General features: G+C 40.0%; 2 protein-coding genes across 2 annotated transcripts in view; one reads left to right on the forward strand and one right to left on the reverse strand.

Annotated features, from left to right (window-relative positions):
- Positions 1–21,016, forward strand: part of a1cf (apobec1 complementation factor) — a 66,645-nt gene extending 45,629 nt beyond the window's left edge. Inside the window, exon 12 of the mRNA XM_043712380.1 lies at positions 20,896–21,016. Coding sequence (XP_043568315.1) covers positions 20,896–20,951 — 56 coding nt within the window. The 3' untranslated portion in view covers positions 20,952–21,016. The remainder of the gene's footprint in view (positions 1–20,895) is intronic.
- The window catches only part of asah2 (N-acylsphingosine amidohydrolase 2), a 96,195-nt gene continuing 80,328 nt past the window's right edge, over positions 5,238–21,104 (reverse strand). Inside the window, 2 exon segments of the mRNA XM_043712370.1 lie at positions 5,238–5,881; positions 20,433–20,521. Of these exon segments, the coding sequence (XP_043568305.1) occupies positions 5,698–5,881; positions 20,433–20,521 (273 nt within the window). The 3' untranslated portion in view covers positions 5,238–5,697.

A 21,104-nucleotide genomic window follows, 5' to 3' on the forward strand; every position in this document is an offset into this window, starting at 1 on the left:
AATTCCAGGCTATGACCATCACCAATAAGAGACAATCTAACCCACACTCCTTAAAATTCAATGATGTTATCATCCCTGAATTCCTGCATGATGGCTCAGTGGTTAGCACTGCTGCCTCACAGTGCCAGAGACCCGGGTTCAATTCCCACTTCGGGCAACTGTCTGTGTGGAGTTTGCACATTCTCCCCATGTCTGCGTGGGTTTCCTCCGGGTGCTCCAGTTTCCTCCCACAATCCAAAGATGTGCAGGTCAGGTGAATTGGCCATGTTAAATTGCCCATAGTGTTAGGTGAAGGGGTAAATGTAGGGAAATGGGTCTAGGTGGGTTGCTCTTTGGAGGGTCGGTGTGGTCCTGTTGGGCCGAAGGGCCAGTTTCCACACTGTAAGTAATCTAATCTATATCCTGGGGGTTACGATGATCTTATTGAATGGTGGAACAGACTCGATGGGTCAAGTGGCTTACTTCTGCTCTTCTTGCTCATAGTCATATGGTTGATTCATGCCATTGTCCAGTTGGTTTCAGAGATTTGTAATGACAGTTATTTGATGCATACAGTCATCCACTGTTTGCCCACAAAGGTTTACATTCTATCCTCCCCTGTCAGCCACCAAGTACCCCCATTCTCTACCTAAGTTATCATTTCACTATTCAGGCTGCCCCTACGACCCCCTATCCCACACCATTTCTGCTGAGCTCCATTTGCCACCAGAACCTCTTCCTTTCGTAAAGCAAACTAAACTAAATTAAATGACATAAGTGGATCAAGGTGGCTCTTTCTGAAAATCGGCAATTGTTTCAGAATTAGAATCCTTACTGTGCGGAAATAGGCCCTCGGCCCAACAGTCTACACCAACCCTCCGAAGAGTATCCCACCCAGACCCATTCCCTTACATTTGCTCCAGACTCATGCACCTAACCTCTGCACACTATGGCCAATTTAATATGGCCAATTCACCTAAACTGCACATCTTTGGATTGTGGGAAGGAACCAGAGCACCTGGAGGAAACCCACAGAGACATGGGAAGAATGTGCAAACTCCACACAGACAGTTGCCCAAGGTTGGAATTGAACCCGGGTCCCTGGTGCTGTAAGGCAGCAGTGCTAGCCACTGTGCCATCCCAAGGACATGTACATCATTACACTCTTAATACCAGATTTTCATTAAATTCAAATTCCACCATCTGCCATGGTAGGAATTGAACCTTGGTCCCAGAACATTACCTGGGTGTCTGGATTAACAGCCCATTTCCTCCTTTGGTAGTTCTCTCACTAATGGTCATTCACCCATGGATTCTATCACAGGATACTCATTGATAGTCAATACTGTGTATTTGTGACTGAGGAGTTATTCAAATTTTCTTTCCATCATTGACTGAAGTAGAGACAATACAGAAAACATGGCAAGATAAATATGTTGTTCCCAAATCAGCTTAAACAACAAGACTAACCCCATTTCTTTCAGTAAAACAGAAAGTGGAATGTTAAAGGACAGACTGAAAAAAATAAAACGTTTTCCCAAAAAAGGAAAATACAATTTCTGGTGCCATTCTTCTCACAGACATTTAACTTAGACTAGAATCCTTTGTGAGTGTGGTTTTGCTCTCTCAATTATGCAAACTATCTAGCACAGCCCTTGATGAACTGATCACAGAGGGACAGAGTCAAATATTGCTTAGTATTCGGGAATGTAGAAAGTGTGTTAACATACCAAGAAACACTTTAACTTGGGGACAATGTGAACCAATCCTATCAAAGCAACATCCTGAATTTCTTTGAATAGTTTATGACCAGTTAGACACAATCTCCAATATTCCACTTAATTGCTGATCCATTATTCGGGAGGTCTCATTTTAAGAAGATCCTGACAACTTTGTTGTATTTTTTTCTCAGTTATCAATGGTCGGAGTCCAAACCTCCACCAGAGCATAAAACCTCTGCTGTGGTTTCTGGAATCAGTTCAATCAAAGATGTTCAATGAAAGACAAAGCTACTGGAATTCCCTTTCATTGGGGTCGTGTAGATGTAGGATTGAAATTCCTGCAGCAGCTAAAAGGCTGAACATCATCAAGAGGCTCCCTCTTTCAAACCAGAACATTGGCTTGTGGAAGTTATTAGTGAAAATGCCTGCAGGGCCCACATGCTATATTGAGGTCAATCAGCTTCTTGTAGCTTGTGACATCCATGTCCCGTGAAAGCATTTAAAAAAGCTTTTGTTATATATTAGAACTACCAACAGATTAAACTGGTGTAGCAAACATTGTTAAGGACACCTTCAGGAGTTTCAGATGTTAGGTTTCACTCCTTCAGGATCCTAAGCAGTTCTGCCCACATGTTCATATGACATCATGAGATGGTGCTCTTGGCGTTCCTCAGTATTAACCCATTCATACCTGTGTACAATAATGCTCATCCAACACTTCAGCATTTGCTGAGCTACACTGATGACCATTTAAAACTCTCCTCAGATTTAAATAATTGCGTGGCTTTTCTCCACCCCATCTCAGTAGTTTTCTTCAACCCTGCACACTGTGCATATCAGCTACCCTCTTCCCCCAATTCAGAACCCTCTGTTAAACTGACTCTAGACCATACTCTGGTATAACCTTGATTAAACCCATGCATCATCCCTTCCTCCTTCAAGACCCTCTATAACCATCCCCCTCCTTCCTTCAATTCATCTTCCTACAAATCTACCTCTTTGACAAAATGTCTATTTTTGTCACTTTACACATTTCTGAAGTATCTTGGGGCATTAAAGGGTGCTATACAAATGAACAGTGACAGTAATTCAATGCACTCTATTTTAAAAATATACAGAATATGTATATTGAGATGATGTTCAAAATCAATAACTTTTTTTTAAAGTGGATCATCAATTTTCTTGATATAGCATTGTTGAAACTGTTCATTCAATTCCAATCATATTCTGCATAAAAAGTTGATCACTCAAGATAATATTGGTCTTCATGACTACTGCCAGTACAGACCTCTTTTTAATTGCTTTTTGGGATGTGGCCATTGCTGTTGGGCCAGTATTTATTGCCTTTTCCTAGTTGCCTTTGTGAAGGTGGTGGTGAGCTGTCTTCTTCAACCATTGCAGTCCACATGCTGTAAGTTGACCCACAATGGCTCTTTGATGATGATGCTACAAAGGATGACCCAATTACCTCTCAGTCAACTTTATGGCCAGATCTCTGAGCCTGGCTTGTCTCAGCTGTTTCCATTCTTGGAATCCACTCAACACATGGTCAATACTGGAAGCCAGGATTCTGGAGTAGGTTGGCAAGTGGGTGAGGGAGTAGTGCGCCAAGTGGGTAATGAGGTGTGGAGTCTGTTGAGTTATGGCACAGAGTGCTATATTTTGTGAGGGGGATGTTGTAAGGGTGTCAAGGCGGGTGAGAAGATAATGTGGAGGCATTTGAGGGGTGATTGATTGTACAAGATGCCAAGTGGGTGATGGAGTAGGGTAGCAGCTACTGAGGGATTGGAAGAGGATAGGGTGCCAGGCAGATGAGAGGTATAGGGTTGCAATTGGGGAAATGCAGATGATAAATGAGGGGATAAGATAGGATAGAATAGCCAAAATTGGGGGGGGGTCTTGTAATATCCGGTGTTCAGGTAGGAGGTTTGAATATCCAGAGTGGGAGGGAGACAGGCTGAAAGTTGAGAGTTTTGTGGGCTCCACATGCAGGAACAAGGGGGTCAAGTCAGGTATCAGAGGTCAGGCAGGGATCGAGAAGGTTGTTTTGGGGTGTTGTCTGCCCACGGGGATGAGGGAAGTTAATTGGTGCTCAGTGGAATGAGGGCCAGGAACCTGAAGGGTGCTTCCTTAGGGGATTGGATGATATTTGAGGATTGGGGTGAGGGTGGGAGCAGAATTACTGACTGGGAAGTAAATGTGAGTTTTTCTTTATTTAGGTAACTGGGAGATCAAGCAAGTTTTTAATTCCTTTAACTTTTCCAGGCTAACTATTCAGGTAAATCAATCAGGACCCTCCAAAGTCTCCAATTATAATTCAGAGCTGGGGCCTTTTTAGAATCAGTTTGGAGGCTAAATAATTGCCCATTGGAAGTTTGCACTCCCTGGACAAAGACGCTTTGGCTTTTTGAGAAGTCCTGACGCACATATCTTTCAAGTTACATCCAGGCTCCAAGTATCCTGAGACCTAAGATCTGGGCTATTCTTTCACAACCTTTCTTTCCTTAAATGCTGAACCTTGTGACAGACTTCCTGCATTCAGATTTTTACACCTACTGCCAAGTCCGAACAATTCTTAGTAAGAACATATTGACCTGGCTTTCAATATCTTTTTGACAATTAAAGCTTTTTTGTTAACAATAGGTCATGACATGTGCTTGCTCCACAGGAGATGGTGGTCTATTTTCCAACAGTTGTGTTTTTTTCAAATTAAAGCAAATACCAGTTAAGTCCACTTGCGAATCTGACCAATGCCAAGGTGATAATTCAAAGTAAACTCACTAGAAAGCAGTGGAACTATCATGGTATCAGCAGATAATGTCCACTAGCACATTTAAATTGAGTTAAGTATTACAATTACTGATTGGTAAGAACATACCGCAATTCATCCAAGATGGCTGCCTCGTAAAGGGCACTACAGTAGAATATTGGCAAGGTGTTGACCTAATTTGACCCAATTAGTAAAATCCACCTCAAAGAAGTGAGGCATTGTATATTACCTGCTCACTTTAATAACTTGAATTCACCCTTTCATTGAAATATAGTCAAGATAACCAAGTAATGAATCATTCTGCAACTTAAAGCAGTTGAATTGTACATTTGTGAGCAGACAGTCTGGAAAGACCATGTGTACTTTATGGATGTATATCTAATAATTCTATTTAATCACTTGAGAAGCCCTATCTTTTTAATGTCAATCATTTCAAGTGTTTTTTAAACTATAAACCTAATGAGATAAAGTGTTTTCGTTTGGGCTCGTGTCTACATTCTTAATCATAACAACAGCTTGATATCATAAGGAAAGGAAGAAAATTACTACTGAATATTAGCATGATAATTCAAGGTTTAGAAAAATAAGCTGTAATTGTTTGTCAATACTGTTCCTGTAATTAAACAGCAAAGTAATGTGCAAATGTTTAATGATTGCGTGGTATCAACTAGTAAAGCCAAATCAAATACAACTAATTGAATCAAATTTTGTTTTATTAATTGACAATCCTGCTCCAGGAAACTTAGGGATTAACCCAATTTTTGCGTTATCACCAAAGGGAATTCAAGGTAATCACTTGATTTAGTGGGCACAATTTCAAGTATTTTAAATTTGCTCAGTTCTCTTTTTCACCTCAACACATAAGAATATTAGAAAATATTTCCAAACAAAACCAAGGTTATTTGTTATGGAAAAACAATCAGCTTTGTCAATATTATTATTTCATTTTATTTTACTGACTAATCATTGACTACACACTCAGCGTGGGCAAGTTGAGCAATCTTCCAGATGTTAAGGCAATTTATTAATGCTTTTGCGCAATTTGAGAATCTCCCATCTTATATCTGCCCTGGAAACATGCCTGGTAACAATCAATAGCAAATCATTCAACCAAATCATGAATATAATGCACAGATTTATTTTCTTTTAAATTCACTGCTCCATGGTAAAAATCAAATAGAATTTAAATTGCAAAATGTAAACATAATTTTTAATGGTTTATGAGTTTCACTTCCTCACTTCAAAAGGGGATGAGGAGCCCTCATAAGGAGTGAAGACTGGTTTCAGAAACTGTAGTGTCTTAAAGTGACCAAAATGGCGCACTTTGTATATTCCGAGCTCTGCAGTGTGAGGGATGTGCCAGGCCACTGTGACATTGCTATTACCTTTAGGTGCTTTGTTCCAGTACAATCTAAAAACAAAAATAAACTTCCATTATTAAATGCAAACAGAATAAATCCCACAGTCACCTGCAAAAAAGTCTCTCGACCTTAACATTAATAAATTAACACGAAGTCAGGCTGTGAAGCTCATGCTAATCAATGTTTGCAAGGTGGATTCGAAAACAACATATTGGGGAGGAAACTTGGTGATACAAAATGGTGTTGGTGGATTGGCCACCAGTTTTATGCAGCATCTGATAATGAACTCTATTGACTGCAATGAAGCTGAATACCAGCTGCTACATACAATGGACACTGAACCCAGAATGCATCACCACCCAAGTTATTTCTACCCTATCTCCATAATTCATAAATTCATGGCACATGGAAAATTGAACAAAGGTTGGAATGTCCTTCAGCCTGAAGCTGCTCCTTTAACAAGGTTATGTTGTCCTTGGCTTTGTTTTCCAGAGAGGTTGTAAAAGCAGCGATTCTGAAAGATCTAGGCTTAGCTGGGTTTTGGGGCCAAATTGATTCTCGCTAACAGATACTGCCTGGGGAACAAGGCTTTCAAGTTTTGAGAAAACACTTGTACATTGAAAGGGGAATGGCCAGTTCTCCCAGCTCAGTTTTCCTCAAGTCTGGTTTGGTTTTTGCCAATCATGGCTATTCACTGAAAGCAGTTTAAAGCTGTTGGTCCATGCTGACCCTCCCTCTCTCTGACATCTCTCCTGTAAGAACCCGCGTTTGATTTTCCCTTTTGTGCCAAGGGGTGTTTTATGGGGAGTGTTGCAGGTAGTTGGAACAGCATCATTAAGTTGGGATAGTCTGTTGGGTTTCCAGATAGGTTAAATTATTCTGTATTCTGATAACTTTTGTTTGTGTTTCATTCGGTAATCTTGTAAATAAATTTGGTTTTGTTTAAATCTAAGTGATCTGACCAGCTGCATCCCTCCTGGAATATCCGCTGTACACTTGCTTAAAACAATGAGCAAAGTTAGGATCTGGGCTACTTTCTTGAAATATTTGAGGGGGTCTGGCCTGATCCAACAACATGATGCATTGACTGACTGAGGAGAATCTTGAAGATACCGTTGCTGGGTAAGTTTATGCAAAGTTCCATTGCAACAGACAATTGCCAGAGACGAGGTTAAAAACAATGACTGCAGATGCTGGAAACCAGATTCTGGATTAGTGGTGCTGGAAGAGCACAGCAGTTCAGGCAGCATCCAAGGAGCAGCGAAATCGACGTTTCGGGCAAAAGCCCTCATGATGAAGAGACACCTACTTATATTGAGTGACTGCAAGAATTGCTCCAGCACAGAAGGAGACTATGCAATCCAACTTGACTTTCTTGGTTGACCAAAAGAACAGTTTACCTTGTGCCACTCGCCAAATCTCTATCCGTGGCCCTGCACTTTATTTTCTCTTCAATTAAGAATTTAATTCTCTTTAGATTTAACTTGCCTCCACCACCCTCTCAGGTAGCACATTCCAGTTGCCAGCTGCTCGATGCATGAAAATGTTTCTACTTTTGATTCCATTAATTTTGCCAAATATCTTAAGTCTGTAGATCTTTCCTCTCAACCCTTCCACCAATGGAAACAGATTTCCCCTTTCTATTCTGTCCAGCCCTTCATGATTTCTAATATCTCTATCAAACTCCCTCTCAACCATCCTTTTGAGGACAACAGTCCAAACTTCACCAATCATTCAACATAAATCAGTTTCCACAATTCTGGAACCACATCCATGATTTTTTTCTGCACTCTCAATAAATCAGTTTCCACATTCTTCTTACCAACATGAATCACTTCACACTTCTCTGCATTAAATTTCATCTATCACTTGTCCTGCTGTGCTTTTCCAGCACCACACATTTCAACTCTGATTTCCAGCATCTGCAGTCCTCACTTTCTTCCCATTATTTGTCTGCCCATTCCATCAAGCTGTCTACATCAATTATATGCTCTACTGTGTTCTCCTCAGTAGTGTTCAAAATGCTTCCAAGCTTTGTAATAAATACAAGTTTGGGAATTTTGTCTTGTACACCAAAGAACTGACAAAGTCAATAAATATAAATGAAGGGCAAGGTTCCCACCAACAACCTATGGCATACTTTACCGCAAACCATCCATCAGTCTGATAAATATCCAATAATCATTTTCACTCAGCCAATTTCATATCCCTGTCACTACTATCCCTTTCATTCTGAGTGTTACAACTTTACTCATGGGTCTGTTGTGTCCGGTATCAAAGGCCCCATACACCACATCAACAACATTACCCTAATTAATTGTGGCACTGGAAAAGCACAGCAGGTCAGGCAGCATCTGAGGAGCAGAAGAATCAACGTTTTGGGCATAAACCCTTCATCAGGAATGTGAGCTTTGCCTGAACTGTCAACTCTCCTGCTCCTCGGATGCTGCCTGACTAGCTGTGCTTTTCCAGCACCACACTTTTCGACTCTGATCTCGAGCGTCTGCAGTCCTCGCTTTCTCCTTATCCAAATTAATTGTCCATGTTACCTCATCAAAGAATTCCAGCAAGTTAGACAAACTGGATTTGTGCTTAACAAATTCATGTTAGCTTTCCTTACATTTTGTCATGAATTATTGTTTGTAAAAGCTTCACTACAGCTAATCTGAAACTGACTGGCCTGTAGTTACTGGGATTATTTTTACACCCTTTCAAAACAACATGCTTAGAACACTTTTAGTAAGCATATAACATTTTGAACAAGCATGAAATATTTATTCTCCAAGCCCGTGGCATAACCCCTGAGTCTAAGATTGGAATATTATGGCCAAGACTTCTGCAATTTCTATTCTCACTTCTCTCGGTATCATTGTATTCACCTTAGCCAGTCCGAGTGCTCTATCAACTTTAGGTACACAGCCTTTTTATAAATTTGAACCTCTTCCAGTATCTGATTTAACTCCACTTTCCCCACAACCTGCCCAACATTATCTTCCTTAGTAAAGACAGGTGCAAAGTATTCAAACGTCAGCTACCTCCTTCCATCAAATCATTTTTTTTGTTCCCTGACTGAGCCAAACCCTCCTCTTTTCCTATGAATGTCTTTGATACGTTGAACAGAAAATGAATCAACTGTTTCTAACTGTGGTTGTTTGTATTTCTGAAGGTTGCATCAGGGTCACACAATTTAGCATTCACTCCAATATCTTTAAAACTAATAAAAGAAAGAAAAACGTTTTTAACATTCCTAGAATGAATCGCTTGGTTTGCTCATAATAGGGTGCTGGAAGTTAAATTCATGAAGATCCCAACTCAATCCTGAAGTGTTGACAGCTGTAACCAACAAACTTAGTAATTTTCCTTTTGTATCTTCCTCCTGTCGAGTAGCAGTTGGTTTTGAACCGGCTATTGAATAAAGGAAACCCAATCTGTTCATGTCTACTTTCAGTGTAATTGTGTAATCATTTAAACTGATCAACTAGAAAGGCTGCTTTTGACTAAACTGCAAACACACACAATTTCTTTCAGTAAGTTTCGTGCATTTGAACTTCTGTTTTAGAGTCATGGCTTAGTTTGCAGCTGGCATTTTAAATATATTCTCAAATCGGTTTCTGGCTTTGCAAATCACCATCTCCACACAGAGCATGGTTCGAACAATGATAATCTCCTGATGTCTGTGCAAACTCTTACTGCTAACAATTATTATCAATACTAGATTAAACCAGCTCTCAGTTTCTAAACAAATAGCAGTTAGACTCTATTAATAATCTCCATGATACAACCCTCTCTTAGACCCCAGAGCCAATCAGAGATTGATCTTTGGAGGTCATTGAACTAGCTTAAGCAGACATGGTTCCATGAGGGCATCTGTACTGAAGTTTCTCAACATTAGCCTATGCTTTTCAATAGTGCTCACATAAATCCAGCTGGGACCATTCAAATAGACCAGAGACAAGTTCTAATTGTCGGATTTTTTAAACACATTTCTGGTATAAATTATAATATTGGTTCAGCAATATACAGCCTACAGCAAAGAAAAGCTAGACTTAAAGTTCTAATTTTGGCTTTGATTGATTAATATCGACTAATTGATTGATGAAGACACCTTTTCTCCTAAACTACTACAGTAACCACAGAGGGCAATAAAACTACAAAATCTTGATCTATGTTGCAAATGCATTTCAACTGGCCCATGGCCAATTGGGGATGAAATTAGTTTTAAATCTACAGACCCCACAAGGTGTCAGATTTTCATCAAAAGTGTTATTATATTTTAGTTCATTCAGACAGCAGTATAAATCTAACACATAGTTCATCTCTTACCTTCCTTCAATTTCTCAACAATAAACCATTTATTTATAAACCATTTATTCTTAGACTTCCTTTAAATTCTCAGATGTAACACTTTGCATATTTTAGTTGCTGCCTAGTTGTTCTTTGCTCCCTTGTTATCAGATTAAAGGTCTGACCTTATGCAATGAATAAAACCAATTTGGTTAAGAAGGGCATTTTGACATTGCCCAGGACTCTACCCTTCCTGTCACTTGTATGATTTTCATTCTAACATGTTATCCATAAAGTGCATCATCACAGAATTTGTCATCACTGCAGAAACTTAAATGAATCTGGAAAACAGGATTCCAGTAAACATTCAACATCAAAACATAACAAAGAACTGCTGATGCTGGTAATCTAAAACAAAGACCAAATTTGTTCTCTCTCCACAAATGCTGCCAGGCCTGCTGAGTTTCTCCAGCAATTTTGTTTTGGTTTCAAACATGCATCATGATGGTTCTATGTTCTTAACATGTTGGGGGATCAGTGAGAGTTTACAGTGAATGCCCTATGTGAACTTTATAACAGAGAAAAACGAATATGTGGCAGGTGAGTGTTTTGGAGAGTATCGAGTTCCTTATTGCTCGCATTACTAACAGGGTCAGTACTGTGAAGCTAGCTTTTTGAAGTAACAAATATTCCCGGTTCCAAAAATTATTTCTGAACGTAAATTGGGACAAGCAGCAGTCCGCCAACAGAAGCTAAATTTGAAACTTTGCTGATAAGATTATTTTTAAAAGCTTGAAACTCAGAGAGAAAAACAATTCCACAATGTTGGAATTTGACTTGCTGGTTATCCATGTTACATCTGTGATGAATAAAGGAATATATTTAATGTTCTCAACTGGGAAGTGATGGCCCAGCGGTATTGTCATGAGACTATTAATTGAAAAGCTCAGCTAATGTCCTGGAAGCCAGAGTCCAAATCCAGCCATGGCAGATGGTGGAACTTGAATTGAACAAAACAATATCTGGAGTGAAGATTCTACTGATGACCATAAAACCATTGTCAATTGTTGAAACAACCCATCTGGTTCGGTGATCTCCTTCAGGGAAGGAAATCTGCCATCCTCACCAAGTCTGGCCTTGTGACTCCAGGCCCACAGCAATGTGGTTGACTCTCAGATGCCCTCTGATATGACATAGCAAGCCATTCAGTTCTATGAATCACTACAAAGTCTCAAAGAAATGAAACCAGATGGATCGCGTGGCATCGACCTAGGTACCAGAAAAGATAATGGCAGAAACAGCCCTGTCAACCCTGCAAAGTCCTCCACACTAATACTTGGGTGCTACAGCCAAAATTGGGAGAGCTGTCTCACATACTGGGCAAGCAACAGCCTGAGATAGTCATACTCACAGAATCATACATTACAATGTCCCAGACACCAACATCACCGTCACTGGAGATGTCCTGCCCGTTAACTTTTTTTTCTTTGAGCGGAAGCAAACTTGACAGCTAATTACCAATTTACATTGACTAACTTCATAAATGTCCAGGTACTCGACTTCAATGCTGCTGATTGAGAGGAAAGTGTTGGTAAAAAGGAGAAAGTAAGGACTGCAGATGCTGGCGATCAGAGCTGAAAAATGTGTTGCTAGAAAAGCGCAGCAGGTCAGGCAGCATCCAAGGAGCAGGAGAATCGACGTTTCGGGGATAAGCCCTTCTTCAGAATTCCTGAAGAAGGGCTTAAGCCCGAAACGTCGATTCTCCTGCTCCTTGGATGCTGCCTGACCTGCTGCGCTTTTCCAGCAACACATTTTTCAGGAAAATGTTGGTCACAATATCTGGGAAGCTCACTGCAAATCTTCAAATAGTGGTTGGGAACTCAATGCATTCAACTGATGCTGGTGTCTGGGACATTGTCTGTAGGGTATGATTCCGTGAGTATGACTATGTCAGGCTCTTGCTTGACTAGTCTGTGAGACAGCTCTCCCAATTTTGGCATTATTGCCCAGATATTAGTAAGGAGGAGTTTACAGGATCGACAGGGACGTTTCTGTCATTAACTTTTCCAGTGCCTGGGTTGATGCCAAGCGATCTGTCTGGTTTCATTTCTTTGAAACTTTGTAGCAATTGGTATGACTGAATGCCTTGCCAGGTCATTTCAGAGGGCATTTGAGAGTCAACACATTATATAAGTCTGGAATCACATGTAGGGCTCGGGGTTTAACATCACATCCGAAAGATGTTTGCTAGATGCACAATATTTTCACTAATTGACTGTCGTTAACGTTTTGCATGCAAGCTTTCAGATTTTCCTAAGCCATGTACTTATATAATGGTAGAAATATAGACTCGCCTTGATTAAAATGATAACATGCTCAATGCTCCATGTAGGAATAATTGTGCATGCCTGGCCTTAGAAAATAACATGTAAACACTGAGGTTAGCTAATTGTGTGCAATGCTAAGTAGTATTCGGAGACATCCAGTCGGGATAATACAAAGTACTTTCTGATGAAAAGATGTTGTGATAAATGCCTTAGTAGGCTGATGTATCCACTTCAATTTTATGTTATGTTAAACATAAGGAAACTGGAAGATATTGAATTGAGGATCATCAAAACATATCACCTTTAATGTGTTGCTATAGTATTATTTTTGAATACTGTATAATTAGTAAATCTTAGTGTGCCCCTGCCGTTACAATGTTGTTCTTCCTTGTAGTTTTGGCTTCAAACATCACGTTATCAAAGTAGCCATAAGCACTTAACAATGCATGTAGGGCATTGTGGGATGAAATCTAAGGTAGCAAGATTGTCTATTTTTCAGTGCGCACTTGTGGGTTTTATGCGAGCAATCCTTCCATTGAATGCGACACAACCCAAGACATCAGCTCTGGTTCATGTACTGCAGTCAGTGTGCAAATGGTGCATTATGTCCAACCAAATACTATTGTTTTCACTTGACTATCAAGCTTGCCTGATTTCTCCCAAGAATCTGTAAACGAAAAGCCATAAATGATATGGGTTTTGGTTTCTTTTAACAGGAATATCTCCTTTGTCCTCTCATCGTGTTATTTTGCTACTTTAAGCTTTCAGGTCTGATTTTGGTTTACCTACACCAATGAAAATTGTTGCATTTTATGAATAAAAGCATAGTACTAAAGTGAAGCTATTCTGAACCTTTATAAAGGTTTGTTCTGCCTCAACTGGAGGATTGTATTAGATTAGATTAGATTACTTACAGTGTGGAAACAGGCCCTTTGGCCCAACAAGTCCACACCGACCCGCTGAAGCGCAACCCACCCATACCCCTATATTTACCCCTTCACCTATGGGCAATTTAGCATGGCCAATTCACCTACCCTGCACATTTTTGGACTGTGGGAGGAAACCGGAGCACCCGGAGGAAACCCACGCAGACACGGGAAGAATGTGCAAACTCCACACAGTCAGTCACCTGAGTCGGGAATTGAACCGACGCTGTGAGGCAGCAGTGCTAACCACTGTGCCACTGTGCCGCCCAGTATCAAGTCCTTCCACTTTAGGAAGGATGCACAGGTTGAAGAAAAGGTGCTGAAAAGATTCACAACAATGATCGAAGATGAGAGACTGTGTTTATGCAGTTAGATGGGAGGAGACAAGATTTCTGCCCTCAGAGAGGAAGCGGCTGAGGGTAGATTTGATACAGGTTTTCAAAATCACAATCAACCTGAAAGGGGTAGGCAGAGAGAAGCTCTTCCTTTGGACCACACAGCACAAGGAAGGTGACAAAAGAACCAAAGATGGCATGGTAAAATATTATTTACTCAGTGAGTGGCTGGGGTTGGAAATAGACTGCTCTTAAAGAGCGGTGAAAGTAGATTCCATTGTGGCTCTCAAAAAGGAAATAGATAAGAACGTAGAGAGAGAGATTGGCAGGGCTATGGGTTAGAGAATCAAACACAAACATGCAGAAACAGGCCATTTGGCCCCTCAAGCCTTGCTCTGTCTGTCAGTAAAATCATAGCTGATCTGTTCGTGTTTTGAATTTTGCATTTCAATCTACCTTTCACAATGATTCCCTTACCTATCAACAATCTATTAAACTGCAGCTTAAATATTCAATGAAAATTGATAAATTGTTCTCACTAAGAGGCCTTCTGTGTTGAAATTATTCTGTATCACAATTACTCCTTCCTTCACTGTCATAACGATCAGAACTGAGAGCTTACCTGGGAGATTATATGCACGGTCAATTTATTAAATAAGCTCAGTCGCTACCTCAGAAGTTAGGTTTTGCTGCTGAATATTATTGAAGTTTTCTCTGTGCTGCACTGGGCAAAAAAATCTCAATTCAAAAACTCAAATGAATTGCTTGAGGATTGAGCTTTCATGATTCCACATGCTGTGCAAATGGGAAAGATCATGAAAAAATGACAGTCACGTAAACTCTGCATTCAGATGTAACCATTAGCAAAGCACAAGACTTTCAGTGACATTGGGTACTGGAAGAAACATTAAATAATTCGATGGTTTAAGATTGACCAAATAAGCCAAAGTTTCAGCCTCTACTGGAACTGAACTGCTGAATCATGTTAATATTTTTATTGCTCAATCAGGACTTATTACCACATCCACAAACAACATCTCTCTACATGAAATCAAACAAACACAGAGGAAGAAATTTGGGCCATTGTATCTACACCGACTCTCAGAAGGAACTAACCAATTAGATGCACTCCACAGGCCTTCCTCCGTAACCCAGCAATTTCCACCATCCTTTTAGGACTTACCGAACTTCCATTTGAAAGGCATGATTAAATCTGCCTCCAATAAACTCTTAGGAAGTACACACCAGAACATAAATACTTGCTACACAAAAAAAAAATTCTTCATGCCTTTTTTTTAGATAGCTGCCAATCTGTTTAAATATGTCTCTTGCAGGTCTGGACAATTCTGTTTGGATAGGTGAACATGGTCATGCAGCCCCTGAAGCATGCTCCAAAATTCATCAAGTCATGCAACTGTACATAACGTATCATCTGACTTGCCATAGTTATGTGATGTCTACATCAGCTGTAATGCTTCACTTTAGTTTGTGGTAGTCTTTAAAGACATTACTTGAAACATAATGTCAGAAGTTACCACATTGTCAGAAGTGTGCAGTTGAGATTGTGAGAATTTTCAGAGAGCCAGCTACTCATTAAAAAAAAACAAAAAATAATTAAAAACACCGTCTGAAACTTTGAAGTGGTGGGCAAATGAAAATGGCTAGGAATTTTCTATGTACTGCTGCATGGAAGTGAAACAAGATGTGAGACAGATTTGGACGTTCTTTCACTCATGATGATAAAGCAAGGAAATATCTGCAGAATTGAGCAATTATTGTAATAACCCTGTTATCAGTGCTGAGGAAATAGTGGCATAAACCTCATGTTGGACCCTCGATCTCAGTGAGCAGCAGATGACCCAGACAAGAGAGATTTTTTAGAAGTTTGAAGGCTAACTTTGAATCACATATTGCATTTTTATGAATCATATATGTTCAACCTTTGAGCCCATGGGAAGAAGGAGACTTTGGATCAATATGTGATGGTACTAATACACCAGCTGAATCCTGAGATTTCAGTTAACTGTAAGCTAATCTCATTAAAGATAAGCTTGTCATAGGCGTAAAGGATTCTGTCATGACGCATGCCAGCTGAGGGAGAAGTGTACTCTAAGGAAAATTCTTGATATGTGCAGAAGTTCTGATGTTGTCAATCGTCAGATTAAAGTGTATTAATAGGAGAAGATATTTTTCCACTATGCTAAGAGACATTCCAAGCTAAACAAGAAAAATGATAAAATATGTACAGAAGAGCACCCAAAATGATTAAGAGGAGAGGATAGGACGTAAGCATTACAGGGGACATCACATACAAAAAAGCTATGTCCAACATGGGGAACACTGCCCAGAAGCTCAATCACTTTGCACTTAAGGCCTATAAAACTAACTGCTGGAGAGACGCTAGCTAATGGTCCTGGGATCACGTGATACCATGCACCAGGTTATCATCAAGTCTGAAGGGGATAGGTGGCTTGTGACTGTTAGAATGATGGCTATATCACTCCTTGACATCCAATAACCATCACTGATTACCTTACTATCAACATCCTGGTGGTTACCACTGACCAGAAACAGAACTGGACTAGTCATATAAACACAGAAATTGCTGGTGAAACTCAGGTCTGGATAGATCTGTGGAAACTGAAGTTCTGATGAACTCTCACCGGACTCAAAATGTCAACTCGTCTTTCTCTCCAGATCTGCCAGACATGCTGGGATTACCCAGAGATTTCTCTTTTTGTTTCAGATCTCCAGCATCTTTGTTTTATTTTGCCTATGTAGACATATTGCTACAACAGCAGATCAGAGGATAGGAATCCTGCGTTAGTAACTCACCTCCCAATTCCCCAAAGCCTGCCCACCATCAACAAGGGCCCAGTCAGGAGGGATATGGAATATACCCCACTTGTTTGGATGAATGCAGCTCCAACAACACTTAGGAAGCTTGATACCATCCAGGACTTGATTGGCACTTCATCAAGCATCCACTCCCTCCACCACTGACATTCAGTAGCAGCAGTGTATACCATCTACAAGATACACTGCAGATCCTTAGACAGCAGCTTCCAAATCCATAACCACTTCCACCTAGAAGGACAAGGGCAGCAGATACGTGGGAACACCAGCACCTTCATGCTCCCCCTCCAAGCCACTCAACATCCTGATTTGGAATATATCACCATTTCTTCAGTGTCACTGAATCAAAATCTTGGATTGAATGGCACCATATCAACAAACATTTACTCTCTCTTCTGCCAATGTACTGTAGCATTGAGGGCTGTAGTGGTTCAAGAAAACAGTTCATCACATTCATCTCAAGGGCAATTAGGGATGGGCAATAATTGCTGGCCTAGCCAGCATACCTACACTGTCCTGAACAACTAAAAGAAACCTTAGCAATTGGTCACTTTCTCACACACCATTCACCGAAATGGTGACTTCAGCCTATCATAAAGTACCTTTCTACACACAGATCCAGCAGCAGAAAGGGAGGTACCGACAGTTCCTCAATTGATGGACGTCCCTAGACATAGAACACCACATAGCTCGTATTCATTAAGGAATCCGTACCCCCAACAATTCCATGATATGCTCAACAGGAAAGGATACATTTCATCAATAAACACATATTATGCAACCATTCCCTGAATTGATCCTGTGCAATGCCTGTAAGGCTTTCATACTGGCAGAGTTTTGAGGGACAAAGATGGTTCAATGAATAAATCACTGGTTGTTCACAGGTGCTGAGTAATAGCTACAACTATTAATGGGACAACTGGCATGATCTCTATTTCTTTCATCTAATGGGCGTATAAGGGTGCTCAGTGCACAGATATTTGAGATGCTGAAGCAACAGCTACATTTTTGTATCAGTCATAGAGAGTGTCACCATACTTTATCATTATTTTATATGTAATTGCTTCTGCATTGCCAAGGGCAGTACAATCCACATTCTCACACCCCTTTCTTAAGACGGTTTTTTTGATTTACCTTTTAGGTGTCTTCTACATTTTTTTTTAAAAGTAGCCTGCAGAAATTTGTTGCATAGATTTGACTTGTTAATGGGTGGGAATTCAGAAAGGAGTTGAGAAAATATACTGATGTGAGCATGGACAAGGAAGGCATTAAGCTCAGTGTTGATACAGGTAGGTTCAATGACAGATGGTTAATCCTTGCATCTGAACTGTTTGTTTGCATTGTTTTATGAGTCAGCCAAAAGGTGCAGTATCCTGTTCTCGTACCCCAAATTATTCTTACATTCAAAGCACAATGGATCACAGATTAATTACAATTAAAGTAAAATATATTTATAATCTTATAAGCAAAGCTACAAATAGCAGAAGTTGTAGGTTTTTTTTGTTTAGTGCCTGACAAGAAAGCAAAATAGTTGCTTTTTAAAGACACCTTGCAATAGTTTCTATTTTAGAAATTAGCGGCCAACAGAACAATTTAATTTTTAGGTTTATGCTCATATGAAAACCTTTGTGTTAAGTTATCACAAAATGTAACATGAAGGAGTTCTTAGAAGAAACCGCTCATACAGTCTTGCGCTAATATAAAAAGCAGTTCAGATGTGAGTGAGGGATCAAGTATCTAAGTAGAGATTTTCCAAAAGCATCCTGCATTGTCACTTTCCTACTTATTGCCATTCAGTCCTGCAGCCTATAAACTTATATACAGAGACCTACAGTAAGGCAGCTATTCAAACATACAAACTCAACATTAGAATCTGACACGATCAGCCTGTCCTATCTTCAGCCTCACAAAGACATACCTGTCTCCTGTGGGATCATTGTAAATTAATCACCTCCCATAACAACATTACATACTCAATTGTTTTAAAATGCAGACTCACTTTTAATGAGAAAGCTTTTTTTCCCTAATGACACCAGAATTAACCTCGTGGAATTAATCATTGCTCACTTCAGCAGCTTGATTGACACTAACAAAAACACCAACAAAACAATTTTGGTAATTAACTATTCAGCGTACTACCAATGACAAGCAGCTTGGAATTGTCCTTGGAATTTCAAAGCTCAGTAACTTCAGATATTGACTTCTGGCCAGGTGCTGAACTTCTCTCTCTGAGGCAGTTGGCACTTCCACTCCCTCACTCGGGGAAAGATAAGTTATCCACAAATGTTCTCGTAATGAAGCACATGAAATCCTGAGTGGATTAGATCAGACTAAAAAGTCCAATCTATTCATTATAAGAATTAACAAGAACATGTGGCACAGTGGTTGTCACTGTTGCCTCACAGCGCCAGGGACCCCAGTTTAATTCCAGCCTAGGGCAACTGTCTGTGTAGAATTTGCACATTGTCCCCGTGTCTGTTTGTGTTTTCTCCAGATGCTCTGGTTTCCTCCCACAGTCCAAAGATGTGCAGGTTAGGTGGATTAGCCATGCTAAATTGCCCATATTGTCCAAGGATGTGCAGACTAAAGGGATTAGCCATGGGAGATGCAGGGTTACAGGTGGGAAAAAGTGTGAGATGGGGATGGGTCTGGGTGGGAAGATCTTCGGAGGGTCAGTGTGGACTTAATGGGCCAAATGGCCTGCTTCCACACTGTAGGGATTCTAAGATTCTGTGACTCTCGTTACTTAAATCACATCCTCCAAATGGATAATGAGGTACAGGGCAGTGATTATGTGTGAACATGTAATGAATACTGTTTTGACCTTCTACATTACAGAAAGGAGGAAGTACACAGAGGAAAGTGGAACAGGGTGGCAATGGAAGAGTCAATATTTAGGAAGGTGCATTTCTACATTTATTGATCCTTATCATCCAACTGACTGACAATAATCTGCAGGCTGATGTCATTTATGGAGGTTGTGGCTTGAATTTTGTTTTGCTGATATGCAAACTCATTGCAAGCTTTAATACATCAACAGCTAATACCTTGCAATAGCCCTAAGTGAGGTGAATAGTTGGTCTGTATTTAAAATAAAAATCAGATTCAAAGTGTTCATCACATGTTGTAAACTTTTTTAAAATGCCAGTCCACCTGACCCAAAGTACCATGTGACAATAGCATCTTTCTTCAGGATTTTGGGAGACACGTAGCCACTTAATAAACAATGGACATTTTCATGGTGCTTTTCCCAAAGCAAGTCATCCCAAGGTCCTTCACAGAAGCGCATGGAGAGTAATGTAAGCGTCAGAGATATCAACCGAAAGGTTGATCAAAGAGCTGAGCATTATGGATGGCCTAAAAAAAGCAGAACAAGATGAAGAGGAGAAAAGACACAAAGAAATTTAGGCAAATAGGTAAACTATTCACATATGGAGACAGCGTGTTCATCCCTATACACTGCATGTTCAAAATTCTTCCAATCAACAAATACAGCAGTTTCAAAATAACCAAGATATTTAAAATGTAAACGATTGTTTAGGCAATTTGAGCTATTCCAAACAGTTCCTTGTGCAGTTGAAGAGCCAATGGATTCCAGTTCCTCACTCTTGGATGAGGGACAGTAATTGGGATTCTTCCCAGGATGAGGAACAGTGAATTGGAAATCATCTTAGGATGATGAATCATTGATAGGAATTCTCTCAGGATAAAGAACCAGTGATTAGGATTCTTCCCAAGGGGATGAAGAAAGCATTTCAAGTCCTACTTAATTATTTGAAGCATTAATTTGAATTGGTGTACATTGATTAAAGAGGAAACGTTAATAGCGAAGGACTATACCTGCTCCTGATTTAATCGAGAAAGAAGAGTTACCTGGTATCCCAGGAAGCATCATTGTACATGACAATCCAATTGCCAGTGTCATTCTCATATTTTTCTACTGTCAGAAACGTTCCACCAGCCTAAAACAGACACAGTATTGTGCAAGTGTGAAAAATAGTCAGGCCGAGATTTCAATTAATAAATGAATGTGATAACAAACAGTTTAGTAGTTAAGTTAAATGACAACAGAATTTTAATTATTTGTGTTCCCTTTTCTAATTATCCTTAGGGATCTTTTTCCTATCGGCAACATTCCTCCAGTCTACAAAGTCTAATGCAACAGATCACAGCTGTACCACTATACAGTCACTTGGTATCTAGGTCCCAGGTTACCATGGTTACAGCGAGTTAGACCAAAAAGGCTCCCCCCAACGGTGATACCAGCCATAATGTTCCTTTTACAAAGGTGATACTATTTGTCTTTGTGCTGATTTCCATGTGATCTCATTTGCAGACATTCCAATCTCATCAATGAACAAATACCAAGACTGTCCGCAGTACAGAAAGTGAAGAGATCTATCCGAGGCGTTGAATATAATTGAAGGATTTGATATGACAGTTCTTTCCTCTATTGTTGAGAGACCCGAATAAGAAGACATGCTCTACAACTTGTAACTAAACCATTCATGCTAACATCAGGATGACATTGTACAAAAGGGATTG

This window comes from Chiloscyllium plagiosum, chromosome 22 (assembly GCF_004010195.1).
Source record: "Chiloscyllium plagiosum isolate BGI_BamShark_2017 chromosome 22, ASM401019v2, whole genome shotgun sequence".
NCBI lineage: Eukaryota > Metazoa > Chordata > Chondrichthyes > Orectolobiformes > Hemiscylliidae > Chiloscyllium > Chiloscyllium plagiosum.